The following is a 21,370-nucleotide window of genomic DNA, read 5'->3' on the forward strand; positions in this document are numbered from 1 at the left end:
TAACTGAAATGCATTTGGAATGTTGTCAGCAGAAGCCTCATATTAGGTTTATCACAGGCTTCAAAATGGGATGTGCCAGGAAATTCACTTTTGCCATCAAGATAGGAAGAGGAATGATGTTATAAATGGAAGTACCTCATTTTTTTTCATAAGGAGGACACTGGGAACCATTCTGGCTTGAAATGATGCCTCTTATACAAGTGAATGTCAATTCAATTTGGAAGGCCGATATGCTCACCACTATACCACCAGTGCTGCATTATCTAAATATTTATATAAATTCTTCAATAATATGATGAGGTACGTGTTAGTAGTCTTCTCCATTTTATCTATGTAAATACTGATGACATTGGAAAGGTTTAAGTAGCTTGCTTAAGGTTCCACAGTTGGCCTGGTGTATATTTATGTGCAAATCTGAGATAGTTTGACCTCAAAGCCTTGTGCTTTAAAAGTGCTGTTGTCCATATGCCCAAACTTTGAAGGCTCTTTGAAGGCTCTGCAATGTTCTGAAGATCTATGTGGTATGGGGAGGCAGAACTCAGCTCTCTTTTCATGGCCGTTCCCTCCCAACTTGATTTGGGTGGCTGTGTGGTAGAGAAGATGCTTTGGGGGCTCCTAGCCAGCAATTAGTACAAGGAGGGCCATGGTTCTGCCCTGGATCTCAGCTAGGCTCTGTGAAAACATATGGACAAGACTTCAAAAGAGTCTCCTCTCCTCTTTGCTTCCAGGTAAAAAGCGTTTCCAGAAAAGTGGAGGAAGTTCAGTTCATCATAGTGTAAATGTTAATAAATGAAACTCTTTGAAATAATTCTGATAAGGAGTAGTCTTAGGTGCCCATTTTACAAAAGGGTTAAAGTTGAGGACTCTGTCAGACCTGTTGTTTCTTCTTAGCAAAATTTAATATTGCTTATAAAAATGTAGGCTCTCGGGACTTCCCTGGTGGCACAGTGGTTAAGAATCCACCTGCCAATGCAGGGGACATGGGTTTGAGCCCTGGTCCGGGAAGATCCCACATGCCGCGGAGCGCCTAAGCCCGTGCACCACAACTACTGAGCCTGTGCTCTAGAGCCCATGAGCTACAACTACTGAGCCCGTGTGCCACAACTACTGAAGCCCGTCCTCCTAGAGCCCGTGCTGTGCAACAAGAGAAGGCACCTCAATGAGAAGCCCATGCACTGCAACAAAGAGTAGTCCCCGCTCGCTGCAACTAGAGAAAGCCTGCATGCAGCAATGAAGACCCAATGCAGCCAAAAATAAATAAATTAAAAGAAAAATATAGGCTCTCTATTCCTCTTTTATTATCCAGTCGACATTTTAGCTACTCAGTAAAATCATATTCGCATTTCTTCATGCATTGATTTACTTATCAAATATGTTTTGGGTTCTGACTATGTGCCAACAGTTTTCTGGGCATTGGGTTAAAAGAGGCAGAAAGAAAAGGTCTTCATGCTCAAAGGATCTTTTCTTTTAGTAAGCATTAACACTCTCTTCCACTAACACCTAGAAATATATCCCATCTGTGTCTTTTGTTTGTTCTGGTGGTCTTTTTGTTCATCCATTCTTCCAGATTTTAGTAAATTAATTGCTGATTTCTTTGACATGAGCCATATGCTACCTTTCTTCTCTGATAGACTGCCACCATAAGAATATTTTTTTATTGTCCCCTCTAATGTGATTATAATACTGAAATTTCAGTATTATGGCCACTGCCGAAAGAAAAACATGTAAACTTGCAGAACTTATGGGAGATAAGATCTGTATTACAGATGGTGCTATGAATCTCCAGGAGAGTGATCTCTGAAAAAGTTTCCAACAGTGTGGCTCAGTCAACACTGAACACATTAGAAGCCTATCAAACCTTGGTTTATCAACATTACCTTCTGGAGATTCGTGGGAATCTTGTGGCGAAAGCAGCACATGTCCTTTCTATGTGACTTCAACAGCCACCAGTAGTGCAATGCTGAGGCAGCCCAGATTTGATCCTCAGAATAGTTATAAGATTATAGTAGCTGAGAGTGGCAAGATGTAATTTATGGTTTGTGGTATTTTGGCTCATTAGCACATAGGATCGTTGCTTATTTCAGTGATCTGGAGGGCTGCTTGGCTGAATAGTTGCAAAGCAAGAAAGGCTTATTCGTTTAAAGGCTAGTTTATTTCTTGCCTATCATTATTTATTATATATTTTGTTATTTTAAATACTGTACATCACGTTAGTCACAAAAGTGTTAAGCAAATATTGACTGGATCATTATTCAGAATGATATTCTTATTTCACATAGGAAACCATTACTGACTAAATCTGTTCCAGAAGTTAGGGCATAAAAATATGGTCTCCCATCTAAAGTAATTCAGTGTAAAAGCTGACAATCTAATAGGGAGGGCAGGAGGCAAGGGAGGAAGGAGGTAAAGAAGGGAGGAAGGAAGGAAGGGTAGACAATTACCACGCACAATGATAATTACCAAAATTCACATTGGTATGTGGCACTAAGGGACGTCAAGGAAGGGCACCCAATCTAGGGTGATTGTGAGTGTGTGTGAGTGTGTATGAGAGACCATTCTGGAGGAGGTCATCTGACCTGAATTTTGGAGGGTAAGTAGGAATTAGCCATAGGAAGAAGTAGGAGAGAGAACAATCCAGGGGAAGCAAAGAGGCAGGGAAAGGAGATGCTAGAAGAAAGTACTGAGAGATGCGGCTGGGAGGTAGGAAGGGGACAGGTGGTCACAAAAGACCTTGTATGGCAACTGAGCAGTTTGAATTTTACCCAGAATGTAATGGAGAAATATTGAGCGGTTTTAAGTAGTCTGTTTTACTTTAGAAAGCTCATTCTGGGAGTCATAGAGAAGCTGGACTGAAGGGATGGTGGGGAAGGAGGGCAGGCAGAAGAACAGAGACCAGTTAGGGGGCTGCTACAGCGAGTGAGGTGAGACATGAGGCGTGCCTGAACTCAGGCAGTGGTGTCAGCATGCAGAAGCGAAAAAGGATTCCAGTTATTAAGGAAGCAGAAATGACGGGATGCAGACTATTCAGAAAACATGGCCTTTTCTATTAATACTCTAAAAAACTGAAGCAAGTGTGATTTGTCAACTATCAAAGCGGTGCACATTCTCTACCTTCAAATTAATACTAATCCAATTCATGTTTTTGAAGTAGACAATTATCACTGTTGCAACCAGGGCATCTTTACCTTTGAGGAATATTGAGAGCTGTTAAGCAGATAGCTTTCTGGGCTGCAGTGACTTAATGTGACTTGAATCTTCATTTACTATTAAATTTTCAGGTTAAAAAATTCAGTTGGCAGATATTTTTAAAATGTGGATAGATTAAAATCCTTTGTTAAATTAATTTACATTTCATGTGCTTTCTGATAAAATACAAAATGCAGTTTTTCTGTTTATCAACTCTGGGTAACAGAGTTGTCCCAAAGTGCCAGGTATCTAATAATCTCCATTTTGGTGAGATGTGGGGAAGCTTCTAAGTATCAGGTTGGCTTTGTTAGACAGAAAGTACTAGAGTTTCACAGGCTGCTCCTTCTGAGGGGTTTCTGAGATGCTCTTCTTTTTATTAAGGACAGACCTTGTTTGCTCTTTATTAAACTAATACTGGTAAGTCATATCCTCCATAGCACTGGGGAAACCAATTCTGTCTCTTACACAAGAATTCCCATGACGTAGTTTATTAATATCTAGTAAATACATGTTAGGTTTAATCCTACCCTTGATTCTAAATATAGGGAAGTTGGACTCTACCCTTGGAGAATAGAAATCTGTGCTTTATTTATCATGGAGAGGAAAACAAGAGGAAAACATTGACTTCCTCTCCTTGAAATCTTCTAACAGGTTTATTTGTTATTCAGAAGTGTGCAGTGTGCATAGAAAAATTGTCTTGATATAATAAGAGGAACATAGAAGATAAGAAACAGAGTGTTTTATTTTTTCCATCTAATCCCTCATATCAGACAGAGATAATTATAATGTTTGATGCTGTATTTGGACAGGATGAATTAAGTGTTTCTGGTGAGATCCAGTACAAGAGTCAGGCTGACACTTGTGGGAGAAGTTGAAGTAAGAAAACAGCATGATTCTCTTACCAACCTGAAACATGGTCATTTTCTCACCCTGTTCCTGATTCTGACCAATTGCTGATCCTGGACTTAAGTAAATGCTATAAATCATATAGCATTTCCCGAAGTGCGAGACATTGGATGAAAAAGTAATTGTTCTGGTGTCAAATTATATGAAGAAAACTGGCTGGACAAAGCCAAACAGATTTATTTACTGCAAAGTTTTTCAAAACCTTTCAATGCTGATATAACCACCATGAAAATAAGAACCAAAATGTTTTGAGTGCCTACTGTGTGTCAGGCACTATTTGAATTAACTTGCCTGAGTTAACTTGTTTAATATGACAGCTTTGTGGTCAGATGGGTGCTAATATTATCCTCATTATCCACACGAGGAAACTGACACCAGAGAAGTTCTGAACTTGCCAAGTTTACACAGCTAGCAAGCCTCTCTTTGAGGGCAGGATCCAGTATATAGTATTTTACAAACTTAGTTGACCACATCCTTGGTCCATCCCTTTTACCTTTGTGACATCTATTGAAATTAATAGTCTATAGTATACAACTTTGGCAATGTAGCAGAGGAGACAGTATGGAGGAATGCTGGGAAGAGCAGAGGGAACTTTCATGTGTGTGTTCTTTGCCTTGGCAATTTGCACTGAACTGGACCAATACTTGTGTCAGTGATTTACATGAATATATCAGCTACATGCAGAAGACTCAAAGGTACACAGGAAAGATCGATAGTGTGCTTTATGTTAGAATCAATATTCAAAATGATGTGAACCTTGAGCTTGTGAATACAAAGTGGATAGTTCCGCATGTAGTCTAAAAGATCAGTAAAAACAAAAGCCACTCTAAATCATTTGACTAAGAAGCAGCAGCATTTGTTAGCAGTGCAAGTGGTTTACATTTTTTTGTTTTTTGGTCCGTAAACTCAGTATAGGACAACAGTCTATAAAAAAATTGGATGCAAATTTTATGTTATAATGGCTGTTTGGGACTTCCCTGGTGGCACAGTGGTTAAGACTTGGCACTCCCAATGCAGGGGGCCTGGGTTTGATCCCTGGCCAGGGAACTAGATCCCTCATGCATGCTGCAACTAAGAGTTCATGTGCCACAACTAAGGAGCCCGTGTGCTGCAACTAAGGAGCTGGTGAGCGGCAACTAAGGAACCCACCTGCCACAACTAAGACCTGGCACAACCAAATAAATAAATACTTTTAAAAAACAATGACCGTTTAATATATCCAGACTAGGTAGTAGAGCAATGCTGTTCAGAAATTTGCCAGAACGTTGCACCCATGGGGTATTACATTAGAAAGGAAATGATAAGATACCTGAGTAGTGATCCCTAAACTTTCTCAGCATTACTTCTTGGAGAGTCTATTAAAAGTGATATTCTTCTTCCTTTACAAAATTAACATAGTCACAAAATCCTGCCTGTGAAATCAAGGGGTTCACAAACTAATGTGAAAACATCTTTAAAGTAAAGTAGCAATTATAAGGAAGCCAGGAGAAGAAGGGTAGAGGAAACCATGCCATTTGAAGAACATGTGAAAGAATTAGGAATGTTTAGATTGGAGAATAAAAGGTCTCAGGAGACCTCGGTTATAATGTGATAGACTTTACCAGTGCTTACCAATATCAAGTTTGCTTCTTCTCCTGGCACTCAGAAGATTGCATTTCCATGAGATTATTTCTGGCCAATGGGACATGACCAGAGAAGGGGTGTGTATTATTTCTGAGCTATGACACCTCATTACTGCTGTGAGATGCATCAGTGCTCTTTCCCCCTTCTATTTGCATTAAAGAAGCAACATATTCAAGATAGTGAGGTTAATGTTGGGGAATTTTCCACCAGCTTGGGTCTCTTAGTAACTGTGCTAATGCATAGTATACATGCATTGTGAAATTAGTCTTGGTTGAGCTAAGCAACTGGGGTTTTGGGGTTAATTTGCTTTTGCAGCATAATTTATCTTTTTCAGATGACTGCTTCCAATTTTTTTTCAGAAACAAGCTTATTGAGGCATAATTGATATATAAAGAACTGTAATGGAAATTTCAAGACACTAAAAAATAGAGATTGGCCAGACTATTTCATTGTTTTCATTTATATTGAATCTGTGCCCAGCAAAAAAAATAGTTAATCGTATACTCTATTGTGCTCACTGCATGAGGGTGACACTCTTCACCTGGCTATCCTGTCCTGGCCCCCAAAGCTGGCATGGTCAATGGATAGATAGATGACTTACTGTGGGACCACTAACTACAGCTGGGCCTTTGCCAGCATTGGTCAATCAGTCATTCCAGGAGGGGTGGGAGTGGAAGGCACTGAAACCTTGAATTGCTTCTCTCTGGGCAGAAATTATGCCCGTGTGGCCACATCTAAGCCCAATTCCCATTCATCATTTGGGACACTGAAATTAAAAGTAAAGCACACATGATATCTAAACAAAGGGGCTTGAAAGCATGAGATTTTCAGACATTCTGCCTTCCTCTCCCTAGTTTCATATATGTAGTCTACACACTGAGAAGGGGCACATACATCTTTGGGGCTTTTTAAAAACCCATAGATAATAATCTTAGTCTGGCTGCCATGAGAACAGAAAACAGTTACTTGCTACCAGATGATCTCAGGCCTCATGAAGAGGATTTTCCCATGATTCTCCACAATAATGAGGAATAACTTTCTAATAATTAGACCTAATGGAAAATTAAAAGAATCAGGTGTTTTCCCATAGCTAGAAATATTCAAACAGTGTTTATATGAAAGGGATCAGGCACCAGGTAGGGGATTAGACTCAGTGACCTCTAAATTACAGTCAAAAGCCTAGAGAGTGTTGTGGTTTTTGCCTAAATGTCTTCAGTTCCCTTTATTTTCTCAGGCACTTTTTCTCATGAGCAATAGACCATACATATTTTTATTTAATGCATTTAAATGAATATTTATGAATAATTTTTGAAGGCTTTATAAGATACTACTTTTTAATATAGGCTGTAAGTGTAAAAGTCCAAATTTTAAAGGTAACAACCACACTGGCTTATAACTAGACTATACAAAGATAGAGTAGAATTGAATGATTCAAGAAAATGTCAGGTAGCACATAATGAGCAGCCTTTTTTAAGTGGTGAGAGTAAACACCAGTTCAAGGATCACAACATAAAATTTTTATGTCCAGAACACTAGTGTATGTCTCATAATATTCAGAAGACTAATTCCTCACTAATGACCTTAAGCATCAATGAGTAATTTTGCAGCTTATCCCACAATAACCTGGAGGAGTTGCTGCAGTCTTCTGCCTCTCTCCATTTTGTGGCTTGTTTTATTTGTCTTAAAATAAATGTGAATTCATAACCTCTAGAAAATGAATCTCACTCTATTGAATGGCATTCCTAAGGAAATGAGATTAGCATTACTGGATATTGTTACTGTCATTGTTATGACCTTTAGGGGAACTAATTCTTGTTTCAGGATCAAATATAATAAAACATACATCACTGCTTTCTGAAACAGTTTGTATCTTTGTTTCTGGTATGGCAAATACCTTTTGTGACACAACACTGAATTCCTTTGTTTGGGCATGTAAATAATGTGTTCAAATAAGGAAAAACTTAACAGAGTTGGTTTATATGACTTTAAATTTTCTGTGGTTTACATTTGGAAATGATTTCACAGGAATCAGGATATTATTTGCTGATTGAAACAATGTAATTCTTGAGAAGCAATTAAGATATATTCTGACAGTGGGTATATTAGCTACTGCAGATGAAACATAAAAAGAGAATATTTTCATCAGGAAGGACAATGGTAATACAATGGTCAGAGGCACAGTTAACTGGCATTTTCTTGGTGTGTTCACTGTGAGTAAATTTTTAACCTTTCTCAGTGGAAGTTTCCTCATCAGTAAAATGGGGATACTTGTACCTTGCATGTACTAATTATATGATTACATGAAGAAATACATAAATGCAAAACATGGAATAGATTGCCTAGTATATAGTAAGCGCTTGATAAATATTAGTCTATTGTTACTGATCAATATGATCAGTAACAATGATCCTTTCCCTTTCACTCAGCCTTTCAAGTCAAAAAGAGAGAGGGAGAAAGGAGACATAAATGAGCCTGGAGAAGGATGATGGGCTGGACTTTCAGGCTGAAGGTAGCTGATGGCCTTTTGGTAGGAAACTCTGTTAGAGTATAGAAAGGGTCCTATAAAGCATTCAAAGGGAAAGTTAAATGACAAAAAATGTGTGTGAAGCTTTGATCCCTTTAATCCCAAATGTCCATAGTAATGGCTATGTACTAAAAAATGTCTCAAAGAAGAGCTGAGACATCTTCAGAAGGCTGTGGGACATCCTGTTCATTTATATACATATGCACCTACATAACTTTAAAGAGTACCTAGTAATATGTAGAAATTAATAGGATATATAAATGCATAAAATTTTATAGCCTGCATAAACATTTACAAAATAACTATAAATACATAAAATGATTATTTATTAATATAATAAAATTTACTGAATAAATTTATATAACACACATATACATAAATAAATTACATAAATTTGAATTTTTATGTAAAATCTTGTTTTAAAAAGCAGCATGTGGTAAATCCTCTGTTATTTTCTCTTTACAATTGTGTGTTTTACTATTGCTTTTTTTCCTGGGTGAGGTAGCCTGGTACTTGGTATTTTCTCATTTGGACCTGGATAACTTGTTGCTGATCAACAATGAGAGGGATTGACTTGGATCAAAAGATAGAGTCCTCTTTCTTCCAGCAGATCATCTTGCCTCTCTCCCCAAACTAACCTTAACAACCCCCCAGTAAGATACGGTTTTGGAGGCCAAAATAAGGCAAATAATCAGATTGTTACTTTCTGCCACTATTCATTCTTTGGCTCTACATAGAAATAAAATCATGCTTTTCCTCACAAATGTGAAGAATTTCCGTTTGTAATGAATTGAAGTCCTTGAATTTCCTTTGTAATTTCAAGATAAAATTTATTCCAAATTGGATAACTTTGTTAGAGTTTTCTGGCATTGAATTTTTTATACTCATAATAATAAACTCATGGTTTTGAAACTCTATCTTCAGAAAGAAAAAGGAAGAAAACATTTGATGTTAAGTGTAAACAAATTCATGCTGATGAATCCCAATATTACCTTGAAGTTATGTTTCCTTGTGTATATTGAGTCTATGGTAGAGTCTCTATTTGAATGCTGCTCTCTTTAAATCCAGTCTTTCGCAGAGCAGAGGAAACCATTGACAAAATGAAAACAACCTACTGAATGGGAGAAAATATTTGCAAATGATATGACTGATAAGGGATTAATATCCCACGTACATCAAGAGCTCATACAACTCAACATCAAAAAAACAAAAAACAACGAAATGAAAAATGGGCAGAAGAACTGAAAATACATTTTTCCAAAGAGGAAATGCAGATGGCTAACAGTTGCATGAAAAGATGCTCAACATTGCTAATCATCAGGGAAATACAAATCAGAACCACAGTAAGATACCATCCAACTGTCAGAATGGCTATCATCAAAAAAGAACATAAATAACAAATGTTGGCGAGGATGTGGAAAAAAGGGAACCCTCTTACACTAATGGTGGGAATGTAAATTGGTGTAGCCACGGTGGAAAACAATGTGGAAGTTTCTCAAAAACTAAAAATAGAATTACCGTATGACCTAGCAGTTCCACTCCTGGGTGTACATCCAAAAAAAAACAAAAACACTAATTTGAAAAGATACATGCACCCCAGCGTTCATAGTAGCATTATTTACCATTGTCAAGATATTGAAACAACCTAAGTGTCTATCAACAGATGAATGGATAAAGAATATGTGGTACATATACACAATGGAATACTACTCAGCCATAAAAAAAGAATGGAATTTTGACATTTGCAGCAACATGGGTGGACTTGGAGGGCATTATGCTAATTGAAATAAGTCAGACAGAGAAAGACATACTGTATAATATCACTTACATGTGGAATCTAAAAAATACAAGAAACTAGTGAATACAACAAAAAAAGAAGCAGACTCACAGATAAAGAGAACAAACTAGTGGTTACCAGTGGGGAGGAGGGGAAGGACAGTATAGAGGTGGGGGAGTGGGAGGTACAAACTATTGGGTGTAACATAGGCTACAAGGATGTATTATACAACATGGGGAATATAGCTAATATTTTGTAATAACTGTAAATGGAGTGTAACTTTTTAAAATTGTATAAAAATAAATTAATTAATTTAAAAAAACACAAAAATGTCTGTTCCTCCTGGTGCTCCTGCTTCCTCCAAGTCAGCTTAGATCAAAGTTTCATGCTTGCATTCCCATTTCAAGGCCTGACTCTGTTGGAGGAGAGCCTGTAAGGGAGGAAATTGACTGGATAGTGTTAATAAATTCTCCAGAATTATGGCATTACTTCTGGGTTAATTCCTTATTGGGAGAACTTTGGAAGACATTTATTACAGTGCATGACTCTTTGAAGGTATTTTCCTTAGATATAAGTAGCCCTAAATAATTGTAATTGAATTGCTTTTCATTTTGCTTAGTACTGTAAGAACAAATATGCAAATGATTTTGAAGCATTTTGGAAGGTGATTTGAGACCTGCTGTTGGATCAGGCAACACTTGAGAAACACACAGTAGTAGAAAAATGTGTGCATGTAATAGATTGTTTGTGATATAATGAATTTTGGTTATTAGGTTAATACATATTTTAATATATGTTTCAATTAAGAAAATGTATATTATTTGAAGGGTGAGATTTTTGTCTGCAGCAGGTCTTATGAGGACTTAAAAATTACATGATGAATTCACAGATTTTTAAAAATTCAGCTTTAGCTTAAATTGAACTTAGGTTGAAAAAAGAAGGCAACTACTTGTGAATCTCTCCAGACATGAAGTAAGTGTTATTTCTAAAACAAATAATCACTCCAGGAAACTGTTAAGCCCGTGATCCTGGGAAAACCACAGGAGACAGTACAGAATAGGGAAAAGAACAGTGAACTAGGAATCAGCACTTGCTCTAGCAGGAACTAACTATATCCGTGACCTTGGACAAGTCACTTTACCAGTGTCAGGTTCATCTTCCTCATCTGTGAAGTAAGTGTGTTTGCAACAGTTTCTAAAGTCCCATTGAGCTGCATATACTGCGATTTGAATTGTATGTAGAATTAAGCACTTACCATCAGTAAGGATGTTTATTTTCTATTTCTTTCCTTAGATGTCCTTTAACAAAGGTAACTTTAAGTTGTTGAATTTAAATAGTACTGGTTTTTCTAAGAATCAGAACTTTTTCACGTGTTAACCCTTTTTTGTCACATCAGCACTTTGGAATATATGTATATTTCTACCAATTTATACATGTAGGAAAAGGTAATAGCTATCTGAATTACTGGCTTTACTGATGTGTAACAGAGATATTAGAATAGAGGTTTCTTAATTACAGGCAAGCAATTACATTTCTTAATCTTGTAACTCTAAAAGGTAAATTAATGGGCTGAATTCTGTCTCCCTCTCAAAATTCAGAACTTGAAGCTCTCACCCTCAGTACCTTAGAATGTGACTGTGTTTGGAGATAGGGCCTTTAAAGAAAAGTTATTTAAATTCCTGTGCTTTTTCCTCCCTTCACATCATGAATAAATAAAATAAAAGTACCTCATAAATTTGTTGGGAGGATTAAATTAGATGCAGCACACAGAGCATTTAGTATAGGCCTTGGCATATTTTTAGGAGTCAATATATATTAGCTATTCATAATACTATTATTGTTATATTAATTATTTTATTTGATCATGCAACTACTTTGAATAATAGATTGAGGGATGGCTGAAGTTTTCATGACCACACCTTTCATGTTACAGCAGAAGAAATTAAGGCTCTGAAATTACACCAAATCAAATTGAATGAGCTCAAAGATCTGTTGTTTTTTTTAATATATTTTACTTTTATTTTGTAAATTAAATTAGCTTATTATAACTTCTGTTTATTTACAGCAGCAGTATGGTTATTGTTGGTGGAAGAGTCTGGAAAACCCTCCTCCTGTGGGCCTCGGTTCTTGGTAAGGACACAAAGAAGAATCTGAGGTCTTACCCGTTGCAAGAGAGTTTATTGAAGCTAAGGAGAGAACAGAGAGAACGCATCAAGAGAGAAGTGGGCCAGGCCAAGGAAGGCAGTGTCCCTTGAGTGCTGGAGTGTAGGGTTTTTCAGGCAAGATCGTTGATTGACTGTCTTGATTGACAGCTGTAGGTTATATAACAAGAGGCTCTGCTGCACATGTCCTACCCATAATTCAGTCTGTTATAATCAGATGTATATTCTACATAGAATATTTATAAACTTTTAATGAGCCTAATGGCCGCGAAAGGTTACCTATGGACATGGTAGCTTGAGGTGTGTGCATATGCCAGAGTGGGGAAAGTCCGTCCAGTCGGCAAGTGGGGGATTTTTCCGGTCCCCTGACCATTTTGGAGTACTGGTGGGGGCGTGTTTGGGACGGGGTTGGCAAATAGCTTGGCAGATTTAGGCGGCTGTTGGACATTCAGCCTACAGGGCCCCCTCTCGTTACTCATGGCTAACTTCCTGCCTAACAGTTATGACTTAATTTTTTATCTATTTACTGAAATAATGGGATGATGGATATTCAACACAGGTTGGTTGAGCTAAACTATGATTTTTTTCTTTTTTACACGTTTAAGATACTGTCCTCAGTATTAAAAAAAACCCTGTTCATTTGTAGTGATCTTTTATGACTCAAAGTATTTTTATTATACCTGAAAGCTATAATTTTCTCCCCTTAAACATTTGAGTCTTAAAATTTCTTCAGGTTTAAAAATATTTAAGTCATTTTGCAATTAACCTTTCTTGTCCCCCCTCCCATTCCAATTTGTAACAAAATGCACTGTGACAAAAAGGATTTACAGAACATTGCTATGTAGGAAAGCTTTTTAGGAATATGTTGTTAAGTGTCCTCAACATTAAATAAATGGTTTTAGTAACAAGGGTTGAATTAAGCAAAAACAAACAAAAGGATTTTTCTCCTTAGCACTTGTTTAAACAGGAATTTCTATAAATTGGATAAATAATAACAATCTAATTATGTGACTTCTTTTAATTGATTAAGCATTTAACCATGTCATGCTGGGCATTTTTAAAAAAGTCTTTTATAACTCATTTAAGTGTGTTTTGTCAGTCATCATTTCCTGAAGTGGTTCTTTGTTAATTCCTAGGATATAATTCAGGAAGCAGTGGGAAATTAGATTGGAGAAGAAAGTTTAGGCCACGGGATGAGGAGGAAGAAAGTGAAGGTAAGAATTTTGTTCTGTGGGCAGTGAAGAATCTTTGAAGATTTCTTAGTAGGAAAGTGATTTCTTATGAACTCTGCAAGATTAATTTGGCAAAGATATCTACAATCTATTAGACCATAAACTGAAGTTAGGAGTTTATTTTAATTGTCCTGGTAAGAGACAATGAGCATCTGAGCAATGATGCCTACATTGAGAATGGAGAGGAGAGAGGCGCAGATGAGAAATATCACTTAGGTTGATTAAATATACATGAAAAATATGGGAGAGGCAGAGTAAAATGTTACTTGGTTAGGGTAAAATATAATGTGTAAACTAGAAAAGTAGAAAGAAATATTCAGGAGCAATTTAAAGCACAAGAGAGTGATTTTTAATTTTAACTGTTAAATGAATTTGCATCAACAGATTCAGATGAATCATATTCCAGGATAATAGTAATAGCCATGAAATTTCAAGGAAGTAACAGAAGGACAGTTACCCTCTTCTCTTAGAATACCACCTTACCTTTACAAGCAGGATCCTGGGCAAAGACATTAAGGGCTCCAGTAGTCTTGGGTTGTCATAGTTGGTGTAGTCCTTCTGCCCTACAAGAGGGAGCTAGGTAAAGAGAGAGAGCCACAGGCTTCTCAGCTGCTCTTGTTCAGAGTAGAATTTCTGCAACACAAAGCTGGGTCTATGTCATAAATGTTTGTGGCCTCACCTTCCCAGGGAGGAACCATAACCGTAGACTGGGAGCTAGAGATGGAGGAACCATGTTCTTGGCTGCACCCTTAGGGGCAGAGTTTCTTATAATTCCAAGCTGGAGAGAGGGAGAGGGAGTGGATTGTGGGTTAAATGTCATAGACTTTTGCAATTTCTACTGAGATTTAGTGGATTTTCTTGAATAATATGTCTATGTGCCCTTAGGACAATTTACAGGCACTTTAGTTGCATGTGTTGTTTTAATACTTTTCGCTAGTTATGATTGTTTCACTGAGAGCTTCTCACACTGTCATTCCAAAGGTATCTCTTTAGTTGTCATTTGTTAATAGAGATGTTGGCAAGTGAAGTGTGCTTAGAAAAAGAGAAAGGATTGTGAATGGGTCTGAAAATCAGGCCATATCAGCAGTATCTCGGAGAACTAAAACACAGAAGAGATGCTAGGAAGCAGGGTCTTCATAGATGGTAAATGGTAAAGATAACTTTAATCTGTGTAACTCCACTGAGCAGAACTAAAACTAATACACAGAATTACTGGGAGGCAGATTTCATTAATTTTTGAAACAAGTTTAGTTGAGTGAAAAAGAAATGCAGCCAAATGTGTAGTACTGAGATCCCTTTTCCTGGAGATACGTGAACAAAGCTGAGACCTTTTAAAGGAATGCCAGAGGAGGTGTCTGCAATGATAGATGATCAGGCAAGATGAACATAGAAATGTTTACATTGCACAGAAGACAGTTGGAGGCTTCTGTATTAATCAAGGTGAGAGATGATGCTGGTCTGAAGGGGAGAGTAGCAGACAGAATGGAGAGAAGTGGACTAGCACCTAGCATTATGGTACATGCTATAGGGAAGGATGCAAGGATGTATGAGATTAATGACAGCCTGTTGTAGACTAAGAGTTCACTTGACACTGAGTTAGAAATTCTTTTTCCTTTATAGTCTAATGGGCCACAGTTGTGATTTAAGGGATGTTTAGGTACCCATAAATCTTGCATCTTCTCATCTTTGCTTAGATGTAGAATTGTTTCATTGGAGCTTGACTTCATGTATTTTCAACACATTTGAAAATGTGATCCTTCCTCTGACATATCAAGCAACAAAGATAAAAATAAAATGTTTACTAGCACAAAAGTTTTCAGATATTTTGACTTTATCTCTACACCAACTAACGGTAGAAGTTTCTAGAAGCAACAAGATGAACAGTAACACAAATGAAAACAAATAAAACAATGAATAAATGTTTATAAGCCTCAGACCCAGATCACAAGGTCAAGCATACTTCCATGCACTTTTAAAGTCAAGAATATAAATCAGGGCTATCTCCGCACTGAAGATCTCTAAGAAGAATTAAAAAGCAGTAAAAGATCAGCAGTATAAATGGGGGAAAGTTTGAAATGTATAGTTTTAAAGCAGCAAGTAGATAGAAACTCTAAAGGGAATTAGGATATAATAAGAAAAATTGGGGGCACTAGATGATCAATTTTGGTAATAATGAAAAGAATGCAAGAACCTCACAATTTAAATTGTGATTCTACAGATTGTGATTCACTAAACTTTTTTTTGTTTTGTTTAGTAAAAACACAGTATTTGAAATGTACCTAATTAGGCAGAATGCTAGAAACTTTTTTTTAATGCTTGTGTTTTCCTGACACTTATACAAATATTTAATGTTTAATTAAAATGGTTAATTTCTCCCTTGGTTTAGGAGTAGACACACTTAAACTGCATTTAGATCAATAAGAGAAAATAGGATCTCTGTAAATATTTAAGGATAAGAAGCCAGTATTCTGTAATAGTTCTGTACTTAGGTGTTTGTAATCAGATTTACGGGATACTTACTATTATAAAATGTATTTCAGCAAGAAATTCTCAAGAAAGTTTGTTTTGTTTGTGAATCCTGCCTTTACAATTAAAATAATGCACTGCAATTCATCCAGGGATCTAAGAAGTTCTGTTATAGGCATTTGAATTATTTATTTTCCATCTTGCTGTAATTGCGGATTTTCACATTTTATGTTCCTTGAATTTTCTACCTGCAGTTGTAATAGGACATTATTAGGTATAATGGGGCAGACATTGTAGAAGAAATTCCCTTCATGAATTTATGTAGCTTCAAATATAAATGAAAATTTTAAAATGAATTAGAAAAATGTACCAGAAAAAATGCTATAGTTACAAACACAGACATTAATTTGAATATGTTCCTTGTACTTATGTCCCTCTATTCCTTCTGGACCGATAAGATTTTAATTTTCAAAAGGTGATAGTTTCCTAAGTTGAAATTTAGAAAACCATTAACAAGTCATGAGTACAGATTTAACATAAATTTGCTTTGGAGGGGATTTCATAAAACTGTTTTTCGTCAAAAATGACATGTGTTGTTATAAGAAATTTGAACATTGGATGGTTTAATCATGAAGTTGTCAGTCGTTTACCACAGAATATGTGAACAAATGAAATGTGTTGGCATTTTATTGGTAATCATTATGGCCACTTGGGATATCATGCTATTTGAATATAGGTAAGGATAGAATGCTTATATATTAATAAAATATAATAAATTATAATAGTCTTCAAATGAACATATACCTAATCTACAGATGAATCAATTTACAGATAATTAATAAATGATGTGATTTGTGTGATGTGTAAATCAAGTGATGTTTTTAATTTTGTCCAAAGAGAGTTTCAGTTTTTAATGGATGTCATGAAATGAAAAGGCTGACCTTGACTTTAGAAGGAAGGATAATAATGTTATTATTTTAGAAGGAAGGATAATAATATTTTGGAGAGTAAGTTTACATAATTTCTTTCAGAAAAAATAAGGAGAGAATGCCTGTTTTTCTATATGAAATTAAATAGGTGGCAACTTTGAACTTTGTCTCATGCTAAAAGTAGTCCCTAGGTACTAATTAGATTATAAAGCCTACCAAGTATATATGTGACTAATTCATTCAGGCTCTCTTTGGTAGCTGTGTTAGTCAGAATAGGCTACATAATGCTGTAGTATTAAAAATCCTTAAAATCTCAGTAGTTTAATTCAATGAAAGGCTATTTCTTATTAATGCTATATGTCCAACATGTCAGCAGGGCCTCCTTTCACATGTTACCCAGGTTGAAAAGGGATTCTTCGTTTTGTTTTTTTTTTTTCAAATTTTAGTGTCATTTTATTTAATAATATTTTTAACATCTTTATTGGAGTATAATTGCTTTACAATGGTGTGTTAGTTTCTGCTTTATGACAAAGTGAATCAGCTATACATATACATATATCCCCATATCTCCTCCCTCTTGCATCTCCCTCCCACCCTCCCTATCCCACCCCTCTAGGTGGTCACAAAGCACCGAGCTGGTCTCCCTGTGCTCTGCAGCTGCTTCCCACTAGCTATCTATTTTACATTTGGTGGTGTATATATGTCCATGCCACTCTCTCACTTTGTCCCAGCTTACCCTTCCCCCTCCCCACATCCTCAGATCCATTCTCTACGTCTACGTTTTTATTCCTGTCCTGCCCCTGGGTTCTTCAGAACCTTTTTTTTTTTTTAGATTCCATATATGTGTGAGCATATGGTATTTGTTTTTCTCTTTCCGACTTACTTCACTCTGTATGAAAGTCTCTAGGTCCATCCACCTCACTACAAATAACTCAATTTCGTGTCTTTTTATGGCTGAGTAATATTCCATTGTATATATGTGCCACATCATCTGACAGGGATTCTTAGCCCTTCTTTTCATACTCATCTGGCTGCAGGAAGAAAGAATATTTAGTCTAGCACTGGCTGCTTTAGCTACTGCCTGGAATTGACATTTTTGCTAACATTTTACTGGCCAAAGAAAGGTCACATGGCCACGCCTAACTTCAGAGTTGCAGAGACATGAAATCTCATTATGTGCCCAGAAAGCAGAGAACCAGAAGTATTTAGCAAACAGAATTAATGAAAAAACATGCTGAATCTAATCTCTAGGTCATTGTTGGATAATCCTAGATATGTTTGATTAGTGTCAAAAGCTAAAGAACATGTGCCAAATTTTTTTGAGAATTGAAGGATTAACTTTAACATACATCTGAATATATGCAAATAATGGTAATTCCTTTAACAACTCAAGGTGCTGTCATATTATAGAGGTCACTTGGATCCAGTGATATTATTGAGCTCCAAGTAAAATGGCCGAAATGTAATGGGATCATAACAAGCAGATTAGATGCACAGGACTTCTTCAGTAAGGAATACACATATTCTTGAATGGTCTAATAAAAGAATCTGGGTAGGTGCCTAAGCTAAGAGTGCAGTTAAATTTGGTTTGAGCACTTGGAATAAGAAATTTGAGTACAATCAGGAAAGGAGGGGATGGTTCTAGGGTAATCAGAATAAACAGACTGGCCAGAGGTGCCAACTGGCTAGTAGGAGAAAGGATCCAGACAGGGATCTTGACCAGGATCGATGAGATGGGAGCAGGTTAAAAAGGAGCTGATATTGGTATAGGCAAGGGCACAGGTACTGGATTGTTTCAGAAGGAAAGGATATAAATCACACTGTAGTTGCAGCCTACTTGACAGTAAATTGCATAGTTTCTCGTGTGTTAGAATACATCATTGAAAGGTTTTTGGCTCAAATATGACTTTTAAAGAGGGTATACAAAGTGCAACCAAAAAACATCACTATGGGGCAGGATATCCCAGCCTTTTAAGAGTCTAATCCATTAAGGATTAATTGATACTGACAAAAGATATGACTTGTTTGTTTCTGGAACTCTCTGAATTTAGTTTATGAGGTAGAAACACCACTTTGGTATTTATAAGGAACTTCTTTGTGGACTAAATAGGAGTTGAGCTCTTCACATGCCTGGGAGTATTTCCTGAGACAGTATATGCTTGTAAACACATCACTAGGATGAAGGTGAGAGATTTAGTTGGGCAGAGCTAGGAATTGAATGAATACATTTATCTCAGAGAAGTATCATAATTTTAATATTAAATTGGAACACTTGAATTTGAATTCTGTAATAGTTGAGAATGCTTTCTATAGTAGTTATTTCAGTCCAGACATTTTACAGTTCATATCTGTAATCAGAAGTTTTTATTTTTCTTTTCTTTACTCTTTATTTTACCATATTATATTTAAAAGTTAATAACTTTGTTTTACATATATTATATGAAATTATATAAAAACACTGAGAATAGGAATGTTGTTCTTGATTAACTTTCTGTACTTAAATTTGTATATTTACTAAGTTTATCAATCTAGATACCAGTTACCAGTCTGCTGGTAACACAAAGCTGACAGAAAACCAAAGCCCAATGAAGAATTGAAACTATCCCTTGTGTATAATACCATAAGCTTTAATGTTTTATAACAGTGGAAACAGCAAATCTTTAGTGCTTTTTCTTCCATATGAGTTTAATGTTTAAGAAGTCTTTTTAATAACTGCATCTTTAAATACATCATTACTCTGAAAATCAATATTGTCCTATTTAAAAGACTAGCATATATTTCATTGTGTTCACTACATATTGGTTTTTAAGCTCAAAGCATTTTTAATGGGACTTTGGCATTTTGTAATTTTTATGCTAAAACTGAACTTCCTAAGTATGACCACTTGATCTAATGTTAAATTTTAAATTATTTAGAATAGGAATTTTCTCCCAATAAGAATAAAGCTTTTTTTTTTAAACTAATTTGCTCCATATCTGTTTACAGCACAAGTCCTTTAACTTCATTAATAATAAATTTTTTCTTAATGTAAGACTAGGCAGAAAATAAGTAGATATGTTCATATTTTGTTCCTAATAATCTTTGGTTGAAACTTTGTTAAGCTATTTTGAAATATATTAAAAATAGTGCATTTGGTTAGTGACGTTTCAATATTATACTTGTATATCTTTTAAAGAAAGATTGCATTTTATAACATATTAGGTATTTTGTAAATCATCATTTTATATTCATAATATACAGATTTTAAATATGCATACTATGTTGGCTTCTAATTTATGGAAAATTATTTTACATTTTATGGAAATATTTTAAGGCACATAAAATATGTGTGTTTTGTTTAATAAAATGCAATAGACCTAAACACCTATATTTAAGAGATTTTTCCCCCAAAGTGTAGCAGTATGTGAAATAATTTGCCCTTATACTCTCAATCAGAGACATTCCTTATTTAACTGTTGACACTAGAAGAGATTATTCATGACCTAGAGACCACACTGTGGGCCTCTTTGCTTCCTCAGTTTTCTCATACTCAAATTTATACAAATTATCGAATGCCTTATTAATCCTTAAGAATCTACCCAGGAATGTTTTAAAATCATAGTCCTTCATGCACAAGAAGCCTAAATATTTTAAGTGTTATACAATTACATTTTTTAGAGAATAATAATGCTATGGTAAAGCAGAGATGTAAATGCAGGGTAAAACAAAGGTTTATCGAGTTATTTTCTTTGAATAAGATTTTAATGTTTACAGTTGCTGTAAACAAGCATTATCATAATCCCTGCATGGAACAGGGATTGGAATAGGAGAAAGAGCATATGAGAAAGGTTAAGACTAGGCAGGGGGCCTGAGGAGTTACGGACAGGTTGAAGACTAGTATTTCTCCAAAGTTTCATTAAACCTGAAGGTTATGATTTTCCCCATCCTCTCTATTCCCTTTTATTTGACTCTTTTACCTTTAATATCATTTTTTTTTCCAGGAAGCTCTTCTAACCTTTAAGATTCTGTAGGGCGTTTGAATCATCCAAGTACATAACACCCCATATTTATCCCTATCATACAAAGTACATCTGTAAATTGGCTTTTTACCAACTGTGATCTCTTTTAGGACAGGAACTATATCCTGCTAACCGTTTATTCTTAGCACTTGGCACAGTAATCGATGTATTCTTGGTGTGTAATAAATGTTTGTGGAAAGAATGAACAGTTAAAATTTAGCTTGGGTGAATGGAATGAGTTGTATGCATTGGAATATGTTAGACATAAAAGATGATAGGAAAGGTAATTAATTCAGGGTTAGAATTGTTGGAGTAGAATTCCTTTCTCTTTTCCATACTCACATTTTAGGGAAAATGAAAGCATAATTAGTTAGGAATAGGATTTCTGAATTCTGATCCTAGTTTTGTGAAAAGTTACCTTTGTGATGTTGGACAAATTTTCTGACTACGCTAGCATTCATTTCTGCATTCATATAAAGCAGAAACTTAACTCCATGATTGAAAAGTTTCTTTGAGTAACAAAGTCATATGACGGTGTGAAAAATTCTCTGACATCAATAATAGAGC

The 21,370-nt window shown here is 35.8% G+C and overlaps 1 protein-coding gene across 13 annotated transcripts in view; it reads left to right on the top strand.

The window, feature by feature from the left end:
• Window positions 1-21,370, top strand: part of LOC307174951 (uncharacterized protein) — a 592,470-nt gene that overhangs the window by 347,232 nt on the left and 223,868 nt on the right. For 8 of the 13 annotated variants that reach the window (XM_079899585.1, XM_079899587.1, XM_079899583.1 and 5 more), the window contains 2 exons: window positions 12,082-12,146; window positions 13,315-13,603. In XM_079899585.1, the coding sequence (XP_079755711.1) occupies window positions 12,082-12,146; window positions 13,315-13,430 (181 nt within the window). In that variant the 3' untranslated portion in view covers window positions 13,431-13,603. Of the gene's footprint in view, window positions 1-12,081; window positions 12,147-13,314; window positions 13,604-21,370 lie in introns of those variants that run through there. The other 5 variants (XR_013824214.1, XR_013824215.1, XR_013824216.1 and 2 more) reach the window with 2 other exon arrangements.

The sequence above is a fragment of the Stenella coeruleoalba genome (genome assembly GCF_951394435.1).
Source record: "Stenella coeruleoalba genome assembly, chromosome: 16".
Taxonomy (NCBI): Eukaryota; Metazoa; Chordata; class Mammalia; order Artiodactyla; family Delphinidae; genus Stenella; species Stenella coeruleoalba.